Raw genomic sequence first — 22,453 nt, forward strand, 5'->3', positions numbered from 1 at the left:
TGGAAGAAAATTATCACTTAATATAGGTATAAATAATAAACAGAAACCGGGTGAATGCTATCTGACAATGGTAGGATGGATCATTATCTGACATCACTATAGCACTTAGGCTAAGTTTATAGAGGGAAGTAACAAAGGATTGAAGAAATAGTTACATAATTTGATGCTACAGATCACTGTTACATATAGTATGTAAACCAAAGTGACAGCATCTTTGACATTAATTTTTAACAACTGTTCTCGAGTGTAAATATGCACTTAAATTTATCCAGCACAGCCTAATTAATCCTTTAGTCCTTCTTAAGCATAAGATTCATTACATTATTTAAGTTTGATTTTGGAGACCTAGCCCTTTAAGATACATCCCTGCATCCAGACAAAAGATGGATTCCCAATGAAATTGTTGGACATGTGTAGGCAATGGGATGCTGGACTGTCTGACATTGTCTGTACCAACAATGTCGGGGCACACTTAAATAAGAGACTGACAGAATTATGATTCCTTATGAAGGACTACACTATGTAACAAAATGGGAAAAATCTGACAGGGGGTGGGAAAAATCTGACAGCCTATACAAAAATGTACCACATAATTCAAAATTCAAAATAAAAATATTCAAAACACCCCTCAATCCTGGGATGTAATATACACTTTATTTTAGAAAGTCACTCTCATAAGAAACTATTTGGCTTCATTTAGCCAATAACAAACAAACCTGTATAACATGTTATGATACTGCAGCACTTTTGAAAGAACTTAGACTTGAAAAAACTGGGTTTCTCAGTAATGGTCTTTTAAAAATCTTGCTTTCTGGTATTCCCTATGAGAATGAGAAAAAATACTTATTCACTGTTATTATTTTATGAAATATTCATTAATAAACTCTGCTCTTGTAATATGTGATTGCAGGTCTGACCACACTTTCCAATGACCAGAGTTGCCTCATATGCCTTTGTAAGGGGAACAGTCATATAACGTGTTGTGGGAGACAGCTCAGGACAGGATCCTAATGGCAGCCACTGCTGTGGAATGAATCCATGCCACATACTTATCATTCCTGAAGAGTAAGCATTTTCTAATGATTAATCTTTTTTATTTCCTAAAGAACTATCAAACAAGAGAGGAATGAATAAGGAACAAGAGTTTTTAACATATGTACCTGAAAAATTTCTTGTAGCCAACATGGTTGTCAAGATGGCACCCTGCCAAAAACATTAGAACACAAAATCAGTCTTCAAATCTTTGACCAAATAAAATGCAGTCTTTGATAACAAAGTTTCCAGTGGCTTTATTTTCAGTTGTGCAATTTTTGTCTGTTTTTGTTTTTGTTCCTCGGTTTCCTGAGAGTCCAAGACATACATCTCGCATGATGCTGGGACTGCCTTAATGTGTGGGATGGATTCAGGTGTCCACATTGCACAGCTGGGTTCCCCTGAAGGAAGGAATCACAGCAAATATTGCCACCTTGAATCCAGCTTTTCATCATGGCTTGATTCTGTGTATATTCAATTTTACCAAGATTCAAACAACAAGTAAAACCACACATGGATATTATAATTTTATTTGTATGGTTATTATTCCTTCTGTCACATCTACCTTCTCACAAAAATGTCACATTATTTACCTTTAGTTTTCTTCTAGCGTTGAATTTCTTCAGGCAGTCTACCGTCTCCTGTCTGTGCATCATGGAAGCAACAGTAGAACGTTGCTGGAAGAAGAGAAGGAAAAGTGACTTCACTGATGACACTGATATCACATTAAGCATAAGATTTACAGTTTTACCCAGGCTTTATTCCGAGATGATGTGTTCACCAAGATGAAGCACTTATAGGTATCCAATTGCCAAAATGACCTCAAAATAGACAACTTGTTCAAGACTGTTCATGACTAAGAGGTAGCATTTATGCATAGAAATGAATACTAATACATTATTTTCACATTATCTTTATTTCAATTTATATTTGACTTTGACTTTTTTTTTAACATTTCACCATTTTTTATTGCCTTAACCTTTGATGCCTGTCCCAAGAAATTTACTTCAATCTCTAGATTTCCCTTAAAAATACAGTTTTTCTTAATATTTCTCAATCACATACAGACTTCCATAGTCAATAAAGCTCTTCTCTCAGCTTTGAAACCTCACATTCATTTCTAAAGCTGCTCAGTGACAGTTAATTAAACACTTAGCTCATCTCTTCTTGTGGGATACATCTACTCTTGGTGTTATTTTCTTAGCACTAGTCCATGAGGATTGTCAATAATTGATTTAGGGGAAGAGTCATCATTCCTTGTCTTATTGTAGGCAATATGTAGTATTTAGTTGTTAATCTATGCTTTTGATTTCATTTTTCCCTATTATAAAATTCATTTCCCTAAATACTATGATTCAAAAATGCACTACTTCTGGTTTTTAATTTTTTATAAAGTTATTTTAAATTCATAAAAAATCTAGTACAAAATTTTTTATTTTAGCTCTTGAGATTTTCGAAGAAATAAGTGCTACTTACACAGATCCATGGATGTTTCAGTGCCTCTGATGCTGTAATGCGTTTGGCGGGGTTGATAGTAAGCATTTTATTGATGAGATCTTTGGCTTCAGGAGTTACCGTGTCCCATTCTGGTGATGGAAACTTCAAAAATATAAATTCACAAAGAGTTTCAAAATCATATAGGCTCAGTCCAAGAGAGAAGAGTCAGGAAATGAATCTGTCATTAGTGTTTTTTAAAAATAAATTTGCAGTTTACGAAACACTAGACAAAGGGAGACTCTATGATGGACTATGTCAATCAGTAGATTATTCAACAGCCTCATCGTGTCTGGAGTGGCGTTTTGGCAGCAATGCATAACTGGTGAACTACTGGGACCACTTGAGAAAGGATCTCAGAGCATGCCCTACATCCGGGACCTGGGGTGGGTGGGAGACTGGGTGGGGCTTCTCCTCAATATTCCCTTTAGCCCTTGTAACTTTTTACCCTAATCAACAATGTAAAGATTGTAAAAAAAAAAAAAAAAGTAAAAAAAAATAAATTTGCAGTTTACTTATACAACAAAAATGATTTACCCTACTTATAAAACTATACGCATTAGTAATAACTAATATGGTACATGGGCTGAATCCCTTATTACTGTTTATTGAATATGAAGGAGATTTAAAAAGAGTAATGGAAAGCGTAATTAGAAGAAAAGTATATTAGTACAAAGATTTTTGAAATTCATGCATTGTTTTTTTGTAGTACACATTTTTCCATGAACCTTTTCATGACATTTGTATAACAAGTACATTTTTTAAAATTTAAAAATTCATTTAAAATCATCTGTTTCTCTCAAAATATTTTCACCTTGATCTAAAAATGAAATTTTATGAAATCTTGCCTATGATTATTTGCAGAACTCAATAGAAGCAGAAAGTCTGTTACATGGATCAAACTCATATACCATTATGTCAAAGTTTAAAATAAACTTCCCAATGCATGAGCAGTAGTAGTGCAGAGAATAAACAGTCAACTGGCCAGTTGTGAATACAGTGCTGTTGTGCGAAGAAATCTGAAACTACAAGGCTTAGACAAGATTTTATTTTACACTCCAAAGAGGCTTATTTCGTTATTAATGTCCCAAAGCACATGCATGCAATGAACTAAGTCTCAACTTCCATTTGTTATTCATTTTACATTAACAATTATATAATAGTTCTTATTATATAACTTATTATATAACTATTTATTTTGCTATGATAATTATTTAGCCTTACTTTCATATACTTAGCATAATTGATAGAAATACCATTCCTTATAGATTGAAAAATTCACATCACATTATTTGAAACAATACCAAGTTGGTATCCCAACTCACAAGTTTTTAAACACAAATTTGAAAAACAAAGGCATTGATCACAGTGTCATGTAATTAAGTTAGTGCCCTTTTAGTAGTTATAAAATGGACAGCTTGCACTCCACTGTCAAAATTAACTTTAATATACATAATTTTTTATCAGTTTTACAAATTATTTTTAATGACATGAAGGAAAATACAAAAGAAAAGCAAGTTCTGTACTTCTTGATCTTTATCTCATTTTCCTTAGAGAGATTTGAAAATAAGAGAAATTACTCAAAATTTTGGTTAAAAGAACAATCATCAACTCTGGCCAATGAAGAAGAAACAAATCCACATCTAAAATTGTATGAATACTTATTACATACATCATAAGCTCCAGCCTTGATTTGCTGATATAGTCTGTGTTGGTCTTCATCCCAGAAGGGTGGATACCCCACCAGCAGAATATAGAGAATGACACCTGGAGGAAATTAACAGGTTAGCACAATGTGGCCCACACAGACAGCAATAAATTAGATGTGGCCACGATTTGCAACTACACTCACTGAAGAGAAGAAACAGAATTGCTGGAAAACCTCAAAGACATGCTGTGAACTCTGGGCAAGCACTCTGTGGAGGGTGAATGCTCCTTCCACAGTCAACAACTGTGATAATATTCAAGTCCAAAACTTGCACCAAAGAATGTTAAGGAGCAGGGGAGGGTAACACCTAAAGATGAAATCTACCTGTCATTTAGGAATCACATTCTTTGCCACCCTTAACTTCTATCTGTATATGTCTCCCCGAATGTTTATCTATTTAGGTGTTGTGATTTTAGTCACCGTTTAGGTTGAAGGTTCAAAAATTAACGCAGTATTTTTAAGAAAAGTATTTATTTAAAGATTTTATTTGCTTATTTATTTATTTAATTTGAAAGGCAGAGTTACAGAGAAAACAATAAGAAAGAGACCTTTCACCTGTTGGTTCACTTCCCTAAATGGACGTAATAGCCAAAGCTGGGCTGTTCCAAAGATAGGAGCCAGGAGTTTCTTCTGGGCCTCCTACTGAGTACTGGGCTCAGTGACATGAGCCATTTTCCACTGCTTTTCCAAGCCACAAGCAGGGGTCTGGATTAGAAGTGGAGCAGTTGGGACATGAAGCAGCACACATGTGGGATCCCAGTGCCACTGGTGAAGGCATACCCTATTATGCCACTGTGCCACACACAGATGTATTCATTTAATTGAGAACAAGGTACTCCATCTGGATCACCCATGTGAGTATTTGAGGTATTGCCTGTTAACTCCAAGTTCAGGAAGCTGGAACTAGAAGCAGAGTAGCTACTGTTTTCCCAGTCGACAAACAGGGAGCTGGAAATGGAACAGTCAAGACTCAAATCAACACTCATATGGGATGCTGCTTTTGTAGGCAGAGGCTTAGCATACTATATCATAGTGCTGGCCCCTGGCTGAGGAATTCTTACCAAAACATACTTTAAAGGCAACAATATAGAAACAGGTGCTATTGAGCAGACAGCTGTGATATTTTTCAGTGTCTCTGTATACACTGTATTGTAACCTTACTTGCTCATTAGACTAGCATTTAAGATTTTTAAAAGGCAGGTTTATTTAGTTTTTGAAGTTTGCAGAAGGGAGAAATGCACAAACACAAAGATCCTCCAACTACTGATTTACTCTCTAAAGGGCAAAACCAAGTAGGTCTTGGCCAGGTTGAAACTAGTAACCAGGAACTCCATCCTGAACTCCCACATGGGTGACACTGTCTCAAATCATTAGTGCACCTTCCACTGCCTTCTCAAAAGCATGAGCAGGATGCTAGAATGGGAGCAGGGAGCTTGGTCTTGAACTAATCTTTCAATATGGGATGGTATTTTTGCAAGCAATGGCTTCACCTGAGTGCCACAATAAGAATTGTATAAGATTTTCTGAGTTATGCTTTCTTGTAGTTACCCTTACTGAATGTGAGGAATAACTACAAAATTCTGATGTAATATTAATGATTCATTAGGTAACGATAATTAGTTATGTGTGTTTCATTTAATGCAGTAGCTCATTAAATCATTGTGCAACGCTATAAGGCAGATCTTAGATTTGAGATTGACTATCACTATAAGAAGATCTGGTTTATTTTTTGGTAAACTGCAGAAATCAAGATGCAGCAGTTAAGAACAACAGGTTGTTTTTACAAATACACAGAGAAATGAGAAGCATGAGAAAGTAGGGGAAAAAGAGGAAATGGGGGAGAGAGGTTAAAGAATCTATAAATGAGGAGACTTAAGGGACCAAACTAACAAAATTATGAGGAGAGGACAAATAGAAGAGAAAGATCATATATTTGATGATACAGGGAAATTATTGATAAATTATTGTCATGAGTTAGTAGTCCTTTTCTTTTAAAGCTAAATATATGTATATTTATGAAATACTTAGATATATTGATATAATGCATGCATTTTAATAAAATAATCATGGTGGAAGAAGAAATAGAGGGAATGGGTGAAGAGTAAGCTTATTAGTTTATTATAACACTCTTTCCTTTTGTATGTTTCAATTTTTCCATAATAAAAAGTTTAAAAATGCTGCTAACATATTCCATTTCATACAGTAATTAAATATGCATGCTAAAACTCTCCTTCATTCTTACATATACATCCTTACTTGGGGGATTTTAAAGATATCGATAAAAAATGTAAAAAGTGCAAAATACTGAGTATGTGTAAGGACTATATTATCAACAACATTCCAAACTGATTTTTTAAAAGATTTATTTGTTTTTATTACAAAGTCAGATATGCAGAGAGGAGAGACAGAGAGGAAGATCTTCCATCCTAAGAGTCACTCCCCAAGTGAGCACAACGGCCAGTGCTGCACCGATCCAAAGCCAGGAACCAGGAACCTCTTCCAGGTCTCCCACACGGGTGCAGAGTCCCAAAGCTTTGGGCCGTCCTCGACTGCTTTCCCAGGCCACAAGCAGGGAGCTGGATGGGAAGTGGAGCTGCCAGGATTAGAACTGGCTCCCATATGGGATCCCGGGGCGTTCAAGGTGAGGACTTTAGCCACTAGGCCACGCTGCCGGGCCCCCAAACTGATTTTTTAATGAAAGCTCATGTTAGGAAAATGATTACACCTACACTCAACATTAATAACTAAACATTTCAAATATTCTTATGTAAGAAGACATAAAAAAATAGAGAATGCTTATGAACTCTCAGAAATCAGAAATCTCAGGCCAATGTAAAAAGAAACATTCACTTACTACAGTAGATAAGGAGCATACACTAAGCTTACATGTAAAATGCATGTGGAGTTGTAAACTCACAATTAACTATGAATGGCAAGTACAGCTCTTTCCTATGACGGAATACCTTAAGCAAAATTAAAACAAAAAACTCACCAAACAATTCTAACAGAGGAAGTGGTGAAGTGACAGTCTGTGACCTAAAAAGGATCAATGATTGGTGGAGCAAAGCTAGAATATCAAGGAGAGCAAAATAAGAAGTCATTTTTCAGAGGAAGATGACAGAGCCATGTAGTATGAGTGGCGAATTTCCTTCTGTCCCCAGAAAAGACAAGTGAATCTTAGTTTCTGCACTGTAGGAAGTGGGCTGGTTACCAGGGGGATTGGCTGTTGGTCCATCTGTCCAACAGACAGGACTACACTGTAAGAATAAAAGCATTAGGTTTTCTGTTATTTTTGATGACTTCAGAGAAGCCAGAAACTGAGAGTTCTTATGGAAATCTCCTGATAATAAAGATAAATAATAAAGGTCAATTCTCCTCTCATCCCAGAAAAAAATAAAGGTCTGAACATTTGGCTAAGGCCTCTGTTAGTCTTCTGCTACAGACTTTATGTGTTGCCTCCAGCTTATTTGTTGGAGCTCTAATCCTCTGTGACAGTATTTTTCAGGTGATGTTTTTGGAAAATAATTAATTCCATTTTAATGAAATTCATGTCTGATGAAGCCACGGAGGCAGCTGGCTCTCTTACCTCCATGTGGGGATGCAACAAGAAATTGGTGGTGTGTTATACTGAAAAAGGCTCTCTAGAACTTGACCAACCATGTTGATAGGTTGATCTCTGGCTTTTGCTATGCATGACAGTGAGAAGTAAATTTCTATTATTTATTAGCTATCCACTCTATGGTACTATGATAGAAAAGCAGTCTGAACTGACTAGGACACTACCTATGGCAATATCTGACTATGGAAGAGTATTGAAAACTTCTGCGCTGAAGGAGCCTCCAATTACCTAGGGGGTGCTACTCTAGGTGAGTGTCACAATCATCTGACAAGCTTTTTAAATGCAAATGCTAACACTCATCTCACAAATTTTAAAAAAAATTATGATAAGAATCATATCATATGTTTATATTTATAACATCATGTTATAATAAATGTGTGATTTTTAAGTTCATGGCCCAGTACCGTTAAAAACATTTACATTGGGGTGAAACCGATCTCCAGAACCTTTACAGCTTGCAATACCCACATGACTCATAAAATACTATTTCTTCTCTCTCCTTCACCTAACACTTGGTAACCATCTTCCTACTTTCTGTTTCTATGAATTTAACTACTTCAGATACTTCATATGAGTGGAATGATACAACTTCATCTCTCTGTGTCTTATTTCACTTAGCACAATGCCCTTGGTGCTCATCCATGCTAAAGAATGTAATAAAATCTGTTTCCTTTTTAAGCTTGAATAATAATCCATTATATGTTCATGAGATATTTTGCTTAGTTCATTTATCTTTTGATGAACATTTGGACTGTTTAAACATCTTGGCTATTGCAAATGATGCTGTTAACGATCAGGTGTGAAAATGCGTATTTCTTTAAGATTCCACATTTTAGTTCTTTGAGATTCATATCCAAAAGTGGGATTATGAGGTCATATGACTCAAGAGACTCTTACGAATTGTTCTGTGGTAGATCCCAGGAAGTTACATTTTGATAAGCTCTTCAGATCACTCAGGAGCATGTAGTCTTTGGTTTACATTTTTAAAAACACTAGGTTAGAGAAATCATAATATTAACATAAAAATTTAAGACAGATTAAACTCAGATTAAGAGTAATTTAGTAAAGACTATATATAAGGTAAAGGTATGTGGGTTGAAGATTCTTGGTATGGGCCATAAGGGATGAAAGCAGAAAAACTAATTCTGAGGCATATCTGTTATTGCTCAGTGTAAAGTGGTCTTGGAACTTATAAAAACAATGGACTGTCCAGTAGGCTTGGGATTTCAAACAAATAAAAATTACCTACTAATTTTTTATTTACTTGAAAGGTAGAGTGAAAGAAGGAGTGAGGGAGGAAAAGAAAGGGATAGGAAGACATTTTTGAGAGCTCTCCCATCCCTGGTTTACTTTTTTTTTTTTTTAAAGATTTATTTTATTTTTATTACAAAGTCAGATACACTGAGAGGAGGAGAGACAGAGAGGAAGTGGAGCTGCCGGGATTAGAACCAGCAGCCACTGGTTTACTTTTTAAATGCCCAAAAGAGACAGGTGTGGGTCAGGCTAAAACCAAGACCTCCACCCAGTTCTCCCATGGAAGTGGCAGGAACTCAAGTCCTTGAGCCAAAATCTTTTACTGTTGCTTCACAAGCATATTAGCAGGGAGCTGAACTGGAATTGGAATAGCCAGGACTCAGACCAGCATTCCAATATGGGATTCAGGCATCTCAACTGACAGCCCCCCAAAAACAAGCCTCAATTGCCTGCAACCAATTTCCTCCAGCTGAAGTATGAGGAAGCTAAGCACCAGAAGCCCATATACACAGTGAACCAAAGTTCACCAAGCAAGAAAAGAAAAAAAAATTCATAATATCCCAAAGGTTTTTCCAAAACCATGGTATTCCTATAATAGTCACTAATTTATTATTACTTACAACTATGCAGAGAGATAGCTACAAAAGATAAAGAAATAGTAAGACGATACAATACAATACAATATATGGAGGAGGGGACAATGTTCCTAGAATTGTACTTATAAAATATTTTAAAGCTAAATTGTAGAAGGAGATCTGTTTAAAAAAACAGTAATCCAGTGACATGTATAATTGCTTGCTCATAACATTACAGAATGACAGAAGCAGGTGTACATATATTTGACAACTGTCAAGATCATTGTATTGCTGTTAGTGGCAGAATAAAACTGTGTTCAGTTTCATTAATGTTTATTACTTTCTTTCCCATAATGGGCTGGCTGCTTTCAAAGATTCAGTATGGGTCAGAACATACTGTGTGTGACATTATAAAAGCAAGTAAACTGAGATTTCCTATGCCTAAGTAATTCCATACTTCTAGCGAAAATAATGTCAGACTTCTGGTAATTATACCAACGCTGTGCTTCACTTTGCTTCGTGCTAGCTGCAGAAATGACAAAGAATCTGCTGTAATAAGTATAGCTTAATACACATAAAGGATTAGCTGCCATTCTTCTAAATGGATTGTCCTGCATTTCTTTTGTTATTTGAATAGTGTCATTTCCTATGACAAAACCCATTGTCTATTTCTAAAAACAAGTTGTTAATTGATGAGTGGTAGTGTTGATGGAAGGTTGAAGGTTTCATTTTTTCAAGGTAAGCCATAACCTAAAAATAATCATTTAACATTTGCATTGCTTCTGTGGTGAGTATTAACAGTAATGAGCCAGGGTATATCATGCCATAAAGTGAATTTCTCTGAACTTTCATGTTAGCTGAATGAGGTTTTATATTATAAAATTGTAAAACAGTAATTCTAAACCAATAGCAGTGACCCCAAAAGATAACAAACAGTATTCATTATGATGCTCCCAGCAGTAGTCATCTCCCTCAAGTAAACTGACTCTACAGGGACAAATCAGAACATAATGGTGAACTGTGAGAATTTAAGCACATTTCTAGGCACACAATTCCAAGGCACATATCGTTTAAAGCAAATTGTAGCTGCTTGCAAATAGGTGTTCTAACTGGGGAATGACTGGTAAAAAGGAAATTTGGAAGTTCCTATGAAAAAAGATAAGGCCAGAAGAAAACAGATCAAATGTAAGATGTGTCTGACATTATGTATGTATGGATATATGTACATAGATAGTAGCCAGCTAATCTTTATTTAAGTTTTTCTTTTTAATAATATGCTATAGCTTAGATAGCAAGTAGCAAAATGAATATTCCATCTTCTGTGCAAGAAAGTTGGGGATTCTGCCTTCTAAATTATCATACATACATACATGTGAAATCATATTATAAGATACTTCATTATTTAAAGAAGGCTAGGTATCACAAACTATATTATGCAAATATACTCACACAGGAAATCCAGAAACTATGTGAATTCAAATTTATCAAAGCAACATTAACATTGAATACAGCATTTGGAAAGTGTAAGCCTGAGTCTAAACTGAGACACATGGAACAGGTTAAGGAAAATGTGATTGCCTGTTTTCACCTCAGACCAACTGACAGAGGGCCCATGTGAGATCTGGGCTTTTCTATACAGATAGATATAAATATCACCACTGGTTTTGCTGCAAAAACTAGCGAAGAATTTCGAGTACAAAATGTCAGGGTATTTTTGGCCTTTATTATTATTATTATTATTATTATTATTATTATTTTAAAGATTTTTTTTATTGGAAAGCCAGATAGAGAGAAGGAGACACAGAGAGAAAGATTTTCCCTCAGATGATTCACTCCCCAAGTGACTGCAGTGGCAGGAGCTGAGCTGATTCAAAGCCAGGGGCCAGGAGCAAGGAGCCCCTTCATTTCTCCTGCATGGGTGCAGGGTTCCAAGACTTTGCGCCATCCTCGACTGCTTTCCCAACTCACAGGCTGGATGGGAAGCAGGGCTACCAGGATTAGAACAGGTGCCCATATGGTACGCTGGCGTATGCAAGGCGAGGACTTTAGCCGCTAGGCTACCACGCTGAGCCCTATTTTAGGCTTTTAAAAATTCTGCTATTCTTCAATGCTGATCACATTTGCATATTATGAAAAATGTTTTAAATATAAGAGCCAAATCAATGATTCATTTAAATTCTCTGAATAAATAACACTTAAAAACTGTGAAATTGTACACAATAACATCTCTTGCACAATAAAAGAAATGAAAAATAACATTTAAAAGTAAACCAAGGACAGGTGTAGATAATTTGGTAATGAGACAATCAGACATGGACATTATAATATTCAGCTGATTATCATAGCAATGATGCTAAGTTATCTATTAAACTTGCTTTTTTTAAATTTTCATTTTGAATCTTCGAATTTTATGGTACAATTCAGTAGAGTTTGGGATTTCCCCCCTCCAAATTTCCACCCCTAATTGATTTTCTCCATATTGTTACAGTAGTATAGTCCTTAAAGCAGTCAGGATTCCATCAGTCTGTTATTTAAGTGTCCCCGACATTGCAGGTACAATGTCAAACAGTCCAGCATCCAATTGTCTAGATATGTCCAACAGTTTCATTGGGAGTTATCTTTGATTTCAAAATTGGGATGCATATTGCAATGTATCTTCACATCTGATAATGGTAGTCTCCAGCACTATACTTTCCCTTAAATGAGAAGCCACAAAATAGGGTCAACAACCAGTATTAAGTCAAAACAACAAAATTACAGCACCATGGAGTTGAAAACACATGCCATTGAATAACTAATGCATGGGTGATGAAAAGAAAACACAAAAGCCTCTTGGGTAAAATGATGCCACCATTCAATCCATAAATTTTATTTTTAAGTCTACTTTAAGATTACATGTCTGTTCTCTAGAAACTTCATTTATAAAGAAATGCTTTCTGATAAGCATGATAATAATTAATACTTAGTGTATCTAAAAAAGTATTATCTTGGCAGTACCATGAGGCAGGTTCTATTAAAGAGGCTAAGCTACAGAGACTAATTTGTGGTTTGTCATACAGCAAATGAACTCAAGAGCTAGATGTGCTTTCTTACTGACTAAATATATTGCTTCCTACCCATAAAGCAGATGAGACGGAGGAATGGAGGGATGAAGTGAGGAGAAAATGAAAAAGAAACTGGGAAACAAGGATGGACAAATGAAAAAGGAGACAGAGCAGAGGCAAGTCAATGTAGTAGGCAGAACGAAAACAAACCAGACATGACACGGAGTCCCTCTTCCCTGGGTCACTGGCCAGTGTCCATCACTGAATGATCCTTCCAGTGTTCAAAGTCCGGGTGCAGCACTCAGATTTCACCTCATTATCCTTCACAAAAATGTGGCTCTATTTCATTTTTTTAAAACACAATTTGATCTTCCACAAAAGCTGGCTTTATCAACTCTCCCAGCTCTCCCAGCTCTTCATCAGCAGAAACAGACCTGTGCTAGGAGCTGCTTAACTGTAACGGATATTTGAGGTACTGGATCACTTTTAGACTTTAAACAGGTATTTTACAACAATATTCCAATGCAAAGGCATTTTAGAATTTAGGCTTAGAGAACTCATGTAAGCAGTAATAAAACAGAATCAAGTTACTAAATAGCAATTCTAATCTTTTAGAATAGTGAATAGTTGCATTTAAAATGAGTTAGAAAAGAGCAAGAGAGAGAGAGAGAGAGAGAGAGAGAGAGAGAGAAACAGACAGGTAGACAGAAAGGATCTCCCATTTACTGATTCATGCCCGAATTCCACCAAACACTGGGATGGGGTTGGCGCTAGGCTGAAGACATGAACCAGTAACTCAAATTGAGTGTGTATGGCAGAGACTCAACTTCTTGAGTAGTTGCTGCTGCTTCCTAAGGTTGAGCATGAGCAGGAAATTAAAATCAGGAGAACTGGGACTTGAACCCAGGTACTCTGACATGGGATGTGTCTGTCGCAATTTGCGGCTTAAGTTCTAGGATGAATGCCCACCTCCACATATATTTTAAATGGTTTTACAGACTACAATATCTCCTCACTTAAGGTGTGTTGTATTTTATATCATACAATTGGTTAGGAACAATATATTCTTACATTACAGGGGAGGAAACCAATTTTGAGACAGGAAGGCATCAGGGTTGGGAGAATTAAAGCAAATATTTGAACACAGGTTTTATGAATATAAATATGACAAATTTCCATATCTGTCTTCCCAGGTATGGAAGTAACACCTAAAATCAAGACTCAACCAGTCTAAAATTGAACATTAAATTGCTGCTGGTAAGGATATTAACCTAACAAGAAATACGATATGGAATAATCTATCATGGTGAAGTGACAGATTCAATTCCCTTTAAAATGAAACTTTTGGAATCAAATAATTTTTAATCAACTCCTTCTAGACTTGCTGACAAACACCAAAGGCAATGAAATCTGTTTGCAGTACTAAAGCAAAACTATGGTAATTAATCTTCTATTTATAGACTTATAGCAATAACACAGTGTCAAGAATTTAGAAGATTATTTTATGTTGACAATTCTAGTAAAAGATATCTCAGAGCATCTCATGGTTCCTCTTTATTTCAGACTTTAATATATTTGAAATTTATATTGAAATATAGAAATTAATCATAAAAATCATGGTAGACATCTTTCCGATTGTATTTGTCTGGGTGTGTATATAATATTTTTTTTTCCCTTGGAGGAGCCTGACAAACCTAAATCAGTTTAGTCACCTTAAATTGTCCAGATAATTGTGCTCCAAGATCCACTACTTCATTCTTAATATTTGTCAAGCACCATGGCATTTATTGAATGGGTAGTCAGATTAGTTGGGAGAGGAGCAAAATAAATGCATGATACACATTCCTGTTCTCAGAGTATTCCTGGATTTAGTGTTTCCATTCCAGACCTACTGAATTCAAAATACGTCATTTTGTGCTTTAATCAAGTGATCTTCCCGTAGGCTAAAGCTTCAGGACATCTATTCTAGGTAGACCACTGGAGAACATCAGCTTAAAATTGGAATGATATCATTTTTAATTTCAATGGATCTTCAAAAATTTCATGGAGAATATGCATCAGTTTTTTTGGTATAATAAATCTTAAAACCCATGCATATAAAGGAGTCTTCAAAAATTAAAGGTAAAAGATATTATGAAAGCTATATATGAAATTACTTTTAAAAGACTACAAATAGTTAATAAATTTTTTCCCTTTTTCCATATCCTCACCATCTTTTTCATAATATACTTCCTAACTGGTGTAAATTAGATGCCATATTGTATTTTTTATTTGTTCTTATTTCTGGTCAATAAGGCTATTGACCTTTTTTCCCCAAATATTTATGGGCCATTTGTATTTCTCCTTTCTGAGAAATGTTTATTCAGTGCTCTGCCCAGTGGATTGGTTGTTAATTTGCTGAATATGTCCGTCCTTCCTTCTCTCTCTCTTCCTTCCTGATATATTCTGAATAGTAAGTCTTTGTAGGACAAGCAGGCTGCAGGTATTTTCTCCAGTTCTATCAATTGGTTGTCTCTCCATGCTACTGATTATTTAACCTGCTGTTCAGAAGCATCTCATTTTGATGTACTCTCACTTGTCTACTTTCATTACCTGCTATTTTGGATTTTATTTTTTTAAAAGTCATTACCTTAACCAATGTCCTCAAAGTGTTTCTCTTGGGTTTTCCAGCTATTTCATGGTCACAGGTCCTACATTTATGTCTTTACTCTCTCTTGGGTTGATATTTGTATATAGTGAGAGATAAGAACACATTTCATTTTTCTACATATATATGTATATATGAAAATCTGGGCCCGGCACGATAGCATAGCATAGTGGTTAAAGTCCTTGCCTTGCACGAGCCAGGATCCCATATGGGTGCTGGTTCTAATCCCAACAGCTCCACTTCCATTCAGCTCCCTGCCTGTGGCCTGGGACAGCAGTTGAGGATGGCCCAAATCCTTGGGGCCCTGCACCCGCGTGGGAGACCCAGAAGAGCTCCTGGCTCCTGGATTCGGATTGGCTCAGCTCCAGCATTGCGCTCACTTGGGGAGTAAACCATCGGACAGAAGATTTTCCTCTCTGTCTCTCCTCCTCTTTGTATATCTGCCTTTCCAATAAAAAAAAGAATAAATCTTAAAAAAAACTATGTATATATATATTGAAAAGATTTCTCCATTGTATATTTTTGCATTTTCACAAAAATCAATTGTGTTTCCTTAACCTGTGTTTAAGGGAAGGGGAGACAGAGAATTCATCTCCTGATTAACTTTTCAAATGCCTTCAACAATGTGAAATGGCTCAGGTTAGTTCTATATGGGTTCATTATGTGGGCCATAGGGTCCCAAATACTTTATCTATCACCTGCTACCTCTTAGGATGTGCATTAGCCAGAAACTGAATAGTACATGTAAGAGGTGGGACTTGAATCAAGCTTTCAGATGAGGGATGGGCAAGTCATAAGCAACAAATTAACTGTTGTACCAAATATCCACCCATATATGTTGGTTTTTATATCAATAAAATGCTGTTTTAATTACTATAGTTTTGTTATATGCTTTTAAGTCTGGAATTGTGATGTATCATGTTTATTTTACTTATTTATTCATAGTTGAGGATCACTCTGGATGTTCTGTATCTTCTGTCATTCAATATGAATTTTAAGATTTTTTCTCTTTTGATATTGGTATTTTGCTTAGGGTTGCATAGAGTTTGTATACAGTTTTGGGAAATACGAATATTTTAATAATATCATTCTTCTAGCTCATTAACACAGACTATGTTTATACGTTTTGTTTCTTTTATGATTTTTCAGCAGCGTTTTACAATTTCCACTGTAAAGAACTTTCACTTTAATTAAATGCATTCCTATTTTTTTATTGTGTATTGTTATTGTGAATAGGATTTCTTTCTTGATCTCCCTTTCAATAAAATGGTACTGGTATATTAAAAATGTTGCTTTTTATATGTTGACTTTGTATCCTGTAACCTTACTGAATATTTTTAGTCCTAATATCTGTTTTGGTAGAGTTTTTAGGCTTTTATATGTATAAAATCATTCCATCTGCAAAGATAACCTTATCTTTTTTACATGTTTTCATGAACAAATATTTTATTTACCATATCAGATAGTATTTTACCATATGCTTTATATGCTTTCAAAACACCTATGCTAAAATCCTAATTGCCATGTGACTGTATTAGAAGTGGTGGCCTTTATAGGCCTCACAAATGGGGTTAGTGTCTTCATATATAGGACAGAGCTTGGAGAACTCTCTCACCACTTCCAAAAAGTGGGGACATAAAGAGAAGACAGTTTTCTGAACACAGAAGTAGAACCTCAAAGCCACTAAATCTGTCAGCTGCTTGGCCTCCAAAACTGAAAAGTATTTCTGTTATTGTTATTGCTCGATCCATTCAGTTTATTATAACAGACCAAATAGAGTGTGCCAACAGCCTATTAAAACTTCACATGAAAACTTCTTACCACATGCCCACATATCCACTGGTTTCCCATATGGATCTTTACGTAAAACTTCTGGAGAAAGATATCCAGGTGTGCCAGCAAAACCTAGAGAGAACAGAGGTTAATCAAAGTTGAATTGAGAAAATTAATATTAAATGGAAGACTAAAGAAACATTTTTGTACTTCTTTATCTGATGATATGCTCATTAGGAAAAAAAGATTCTCAGAGAAATAACAGTACAGATAAGTTGCTTTTTGTCTCTGTAATTGGCTTTCAAATAAATGAGTATCTTAAGAAAATATTTTCTTTAAAAATACTAAAATAACTATCCTCATCTGAAAGTTTTCTTTAAAGGCATTCACATACATACACACACACATATATATAAGCGTCCTGAAGAATATTTTTAAAAATGACACATGATGAGTGATTTCTCTGGTCAGAAATCACTGATGAAGCATACTGTACATTTGCTGGGATACAAAATACCCAAGAAAGGAAATTTATACTTACATGAAATAGAAAACCAGCATGTTAAAAGATAAAGCATATTTACTCTGTGTATAATGTTAGATTAGAAAGTTAAGCAAGGAGGAGGACAACGTTGTGGCACAGAGTCACCTCGTAAAACACAGGTATCCCATATGCGAGTGTTTGCTCAATCCGGGCAGCTGTGCTTCTGGTCCAGATTCTTGATGTATCTGGGAAGTCAGCAGAAAACAGACAAGGCCATGCCACTCACGTGGGAAGGTCGGATGGAGCTTTCGGTTCCTGTGCCCAGAATTAGCTTTTGGACCATTTGGAGAGTGAACTAGATGATGGAAGAATCTATCTCTGAATCTCCTTTTCTCTCCTTCTATCTCTCTGCTCTGTCTTCCAAAGAAATAAAATAAATCTTAAAAAGATGAGACAAGAATATGAATTCAATCTTTTTAAAATTATACACATACATACACACTCACATATATAAAATCTCTCATTTTTTTTAAAGATTTATTTTATTTTTATTACAAAGTCAGATTACTGAGAGGAGGAGAGACAGAGAGGAAGTGGGGCTGCCGGGATTAGAACCAGCGGCCATATGGGATCAAGGCGAGGACCTTAGCCACTAGGCCATGCTGCCGAGCCCAAAAATCTCTCATTTTTATATCTATAGTTTCTTTTCTTTGTTTTATTGGGAGATGGAGTTAATAATGAGAAGGGAATCCAAGAATAGACCTACAATTTGTAGCTTAAGCTTTACCCAGATCATTGCCAATCAATCTCTACTTCAAAGGAATGTCTCCTTGGTAGTGGTGAGATAAAAAGAATTACTGAGGTATTATGAGTTCCACTGCCTAAAATTTGAGGACTGTCTGTATGTGGTGAAAGCTAGTTTCAAGGCAGGAATGAGCCCAATTATTTAGAAGACTTTTCCAGTGTTTGCAGGATGCAACATGCATGTTCCCATTCCTGCCTACCCTCTCTAATTCCTCACAGAATTAGAATGGCTAAATTTTAAGGTCACTCACGGTCACCCTTAATTGTACTTTTCTGGTCTGTGAATCCTCAACATTTTCCTCTACATTTTCTCTTTATTTCATTCCAAAGTTCTCCTTAACTACTGAAGTTCAATGATCCTTTCTCAGTGTGAATTTCAGCTGCTCTTTTATGTACAATCTATATGGCCCTCTCTAAAATTAGTAACATCTCAATACATGTTTTAAATAACTTAACATATGGCCAAAACCAGGAAGTGCTAGCCATATTTCCCCTACAGAACACAGGGAAGTTACTATGTGAGTAAAAAATGAAAAGGTCATGTAAAATGTAAATTACTATAGAATCTCTTCTGCAGAGTAAAATGTGAAGACAACACCATCATTCTCATCCTTATTTAATATAATGACTGAGCAGCTGGTACAGTCTTTATTGCTAAGAATACTAAAACATACATAAAAAATGCAAGGATGACAGGAAATAATGTAACATAAAATGTGATCTCATGAGTGTAGAAATAATGGAGATGAAACAGATAAGGACTTAATTGGGGAGACTAAGAACCTAACATTAACTTTTTCTTTGTTAAAGATTTATGTTTATTTTTTATTTAAAAGGCAACATAACAGAGAAAGGAGGAGAGATAAACAGATCTTCCACATGCTGGTTCACTATCCAAATGGCTATAATGGCCAGAGCTGTGCCAATCCAAAGCAGAGAGCAAGGAGCTTCTCCTGGGTATCGCACACGGTTTCAGGGGCCCAAGAACTTTAGCCAACCTCCACGGCTTTCTCAGGCCATAAGCAGGAAGCTGTATCAGAAGTGGAGAAGCTGGAATACGAACCAGTGCCCATATGGGATGCCAGTACCACAGGCAGAAACTTAGTCTACTATGCCACAGCGTTGGCACTTAGTATTATATTGGGCTCTCTAGTATTACATTGAATATTATGAATAGGAAAATTAATGATATTTTTTCTTCTTTATGAATAGCATGTTTCCTACTCTAAAGCCAATAAGAATGCTGAAATAAAGAAAACACTAGAATTACTTGCTTTTACAAATATAACCACTGCAACATAATGTCATTAAAAACTTTCAAATTAAAAAAAAAAGACCCATAATAGCAATCAAGCAAAGTAATTCTTCCATGAACCAAATGAATGGTTGCTATCTTTTTTCCATAAGCAAGAAAATGCTAGAAATATATTGAAAAGTCTACTTTCAGTTCCATAGACAAATGAGGCTTTGCACTTTCATTATTAAACTAATATGGTTTTCTCCTTAACCACTGTTGATAGTCCTGTACAAATAAAGAAGTGGGAATTTCACTGCTGCTCTGTCAGCTATAAAAACTTTGCATGTATCTTTACATGCAAAAAGCCCAGTTACACTCATATGGAAAGCTTACTTGCAAAGAAGACAATGAGCTCATAGAGTTAAAGTGACCTGTTCAAGATGATAGGGTTGTTAAGACTCTTGCCAGGATATAAGTTCAGGTATTCTGCTTCAAAGTACAAGTTTTCCCTTACAAACAATCCAGCCCACAAAGTTTATGTAATCCAGCAGACAAGATAAAACGCAATTTAAAACCAGAAGAGATTGAGCAACTAAATCCCAATACTTTTGTGATCCTCCAGCCAAGTTGCTGAAGAAAATTTGAACCCCAGGTCTGATAATAGAATCTTTCATGTTAGTCCTGAAATTAGTCATCACCTTGATCCAATTCTGGCAGTTGTATGACTTGGCCTTAGTTCCTATTTTCTTCTGACAAATAACTCAAGTATCTTATAAAGTGGAGTCCTACTTTACTCTAGGCAGAACTATAATCCTATTTGTCCTATGTGTGGAATTCTCACTGCTTTTAAACTAGATTTCCATTGAGTTCGCAGTCTCTGCTGTTTGAATTATCTAGAAGTTGCTAATGCCTCTACTGACATAGTCTTTAGTTCATGCTGTTATTATGCATAATCAGAATAAGTGTATTAGCCTAACGGGGTTTTCACAAGTAGACTAAATATCACAAACCCATCCTACCCATTACAGAAACCCAATTAAGTCCTTCTTCATTTAAAGCTTTTTATCAAGGTTTTAAAAATTTCTTGCATAAAAGCCAAGCCACTCAATAACATATACAATTCCTTCCAATCTCATTAACTGCCACTCACCGCAGCATATTTCATGTTAATACCATATCAAACTTCTTGTTTTTCCTGAAATAGAAACAACAGCTTCATGCCTCTGTGCCTTTCCATATGCCGATTCCTCTGCAATGCCTGTATCTCCTTGCATGCCAGTGGACAACTTCTCCCTAATTCCTCAGGTAACCACTGGCATTTCCTCAATTGTTTCATACTTGGCCCTTGTGTTCCTGGTCAATGTTAAGGCAGTCCCACCCTGCATGATGAGGAGGGACTGGTTAAGAAGCCTAGGATGCTTGAAGGGCAGGATCGTCTATTTAATTTAGAAACCTCCAGTAGCTGGATCTTTCCAGCTCTGCACTTGCCTGACCACTTCTTTTGTAACTCCTAAATCCTGTTACTGTAAATTCCGTATCTCTGCCTAGTATACACATTTCCAGAGATGAATCTGAAATTCACAATTTACAGAACTAACTCTAGGCCCATCTTTTTCCAGTGTGCAGGTTAACTAGAATGAGTTTATTTAGATGTCAAAAGGTGACAATGCAAATGACATTATATTCATTGGGAGTGGCAACAAGGCACACATTTATTATAATCAGTGCAACTAAATTTAGAAGAAATTACTGAGAGAAATAACAGGATGACTGAAACAAAACAAGCAGCAGGAAACAAAGTCTTGGATTGGGTCTGTGGCAAAGAGAAGTTTGTCCTGCCACCTACAGCCATTAACCAGGTAGAGGCAGATTAGAGAGAGACGGTGGGTCCTGTGCATTTTACATGAGACATACATTAGGGGTACAGAGAAGATTTTTTAAAAATCATACATATCATTTTTTTAAAAAATGATGGTTTATACACCTTATACCCAGATTGTACAATTTTTACAGAATAAAGTTTTGTATAACAGTGACAATGAATATTCATAGAGAAGTATTTGCACTTAAAAATCAAAGGAATAAGTACTTTTTGTCTTATTTTCTGTTTGCTTTTATTCAAAGGAAAAGAGATCAGAAGGATGCTTAGAAAAACATCTAACTTTAACACACTGAAAATCAAAACAGAAATAAGACTGAGGATTGGGGAAAGGTCCTATTTTAGAACTCTGTGAAAAACAGGTTAATTATGGGACATAGCAAACAGAGGCACAAGTAAAGCAAGGATACAACACTGGTCAGGCTGAATATTGCAATAGTTGTTAAGCTTGGTTGGAAATGCCATAATTGAAATTTCTTTAGAGTTAATATTTTCCTTAACTATAAATGTTGGGACTCAGAACACAATATTCCAACCTATGGTGCCCTAACACTTACACCACAGGAAAGTGGCTTGGCCGCCAGATCTTTCTAACCTCCTCCTACCCTAACTTCTCCTGCTCTGTAATCTTCTGCAAGGTGGGGCACGAAAACTATAATCCCTCTCTCATCAAACTGCCCATAAAACCTAGAAATATCCTATCCTTTCACTTCCTTGGTCATAGAAACAAAAGTCACTGAAGTATCTTGAGTACTTGGATCCTTGTTCCAGAAAGGGTCCCATCCCACAACCAAGGGGAAGAATTACAGAGAGAATCTGAACAGAAAACCCTTGGTGAATTCTGATAGTGACCATGGTTTTTTTTTTTTTTTTTTGTCCAGATTTCTACATGAGTGCCATTTT

At 35.9% G+C, this 22,453-nt stretch overlaps 1 protein-coding gene across 13 annotated transcripts in view; it reads right to left on the bottom strand.

Moving 5' to 3' along the window:
• The window catches only part of CAMK2D (calcium/calmodulin dependent protein kinase II delta), a 267,307-nt gene that overhangs the window by 54,045 nt on the left and 190,809 nt on the right, over positions 1–22,453 (bottom strand). For all 13 annotated transcript variants that reach the window (XM_036495017.2, XM_036495016.2, XM_058666953.1 and 10 more), the window contains 5 exons: positions 17,195–17,278; positions 4,199–4,293; positions 2,509–2,631; positions 1,626–1,709; positions 1,161–1,203 (listed from right to left, as the gene is read on the bottom strand). In XM_036495017.2, the coding sequence (XP_036350910.1) occupies positions 1,161–1,203; positions 1,626–1,709; positions 2,509–2,631; positions 4,199–4,293; positions 17,195–17,278 (429 nt within the window). The remainder of the gene's footprint in view (positions 1–1,160; positions 1,204–1,625; positions 1,710–2,508; positions 2,632–4,198; positions 4,294–17,194; positions 17,279–22,453) is intronic.

Source organism: Ochotona princeps, chromosome 7 (genome assembly GCF_030435755.1).
Source record: "Ochotona princeps isolate mOchPri1 chromosome 7, mOchPri1.hap1, whole genome shotgun sequence".
In the NCBI taxonomy this organism is placed as follows: domain Eukaryota; kingdom Metazoa; phylum Chordata; class Mammalia; order Lagomorpha; family Ochotonidae; genus Ochotona; species Ochotona princeps.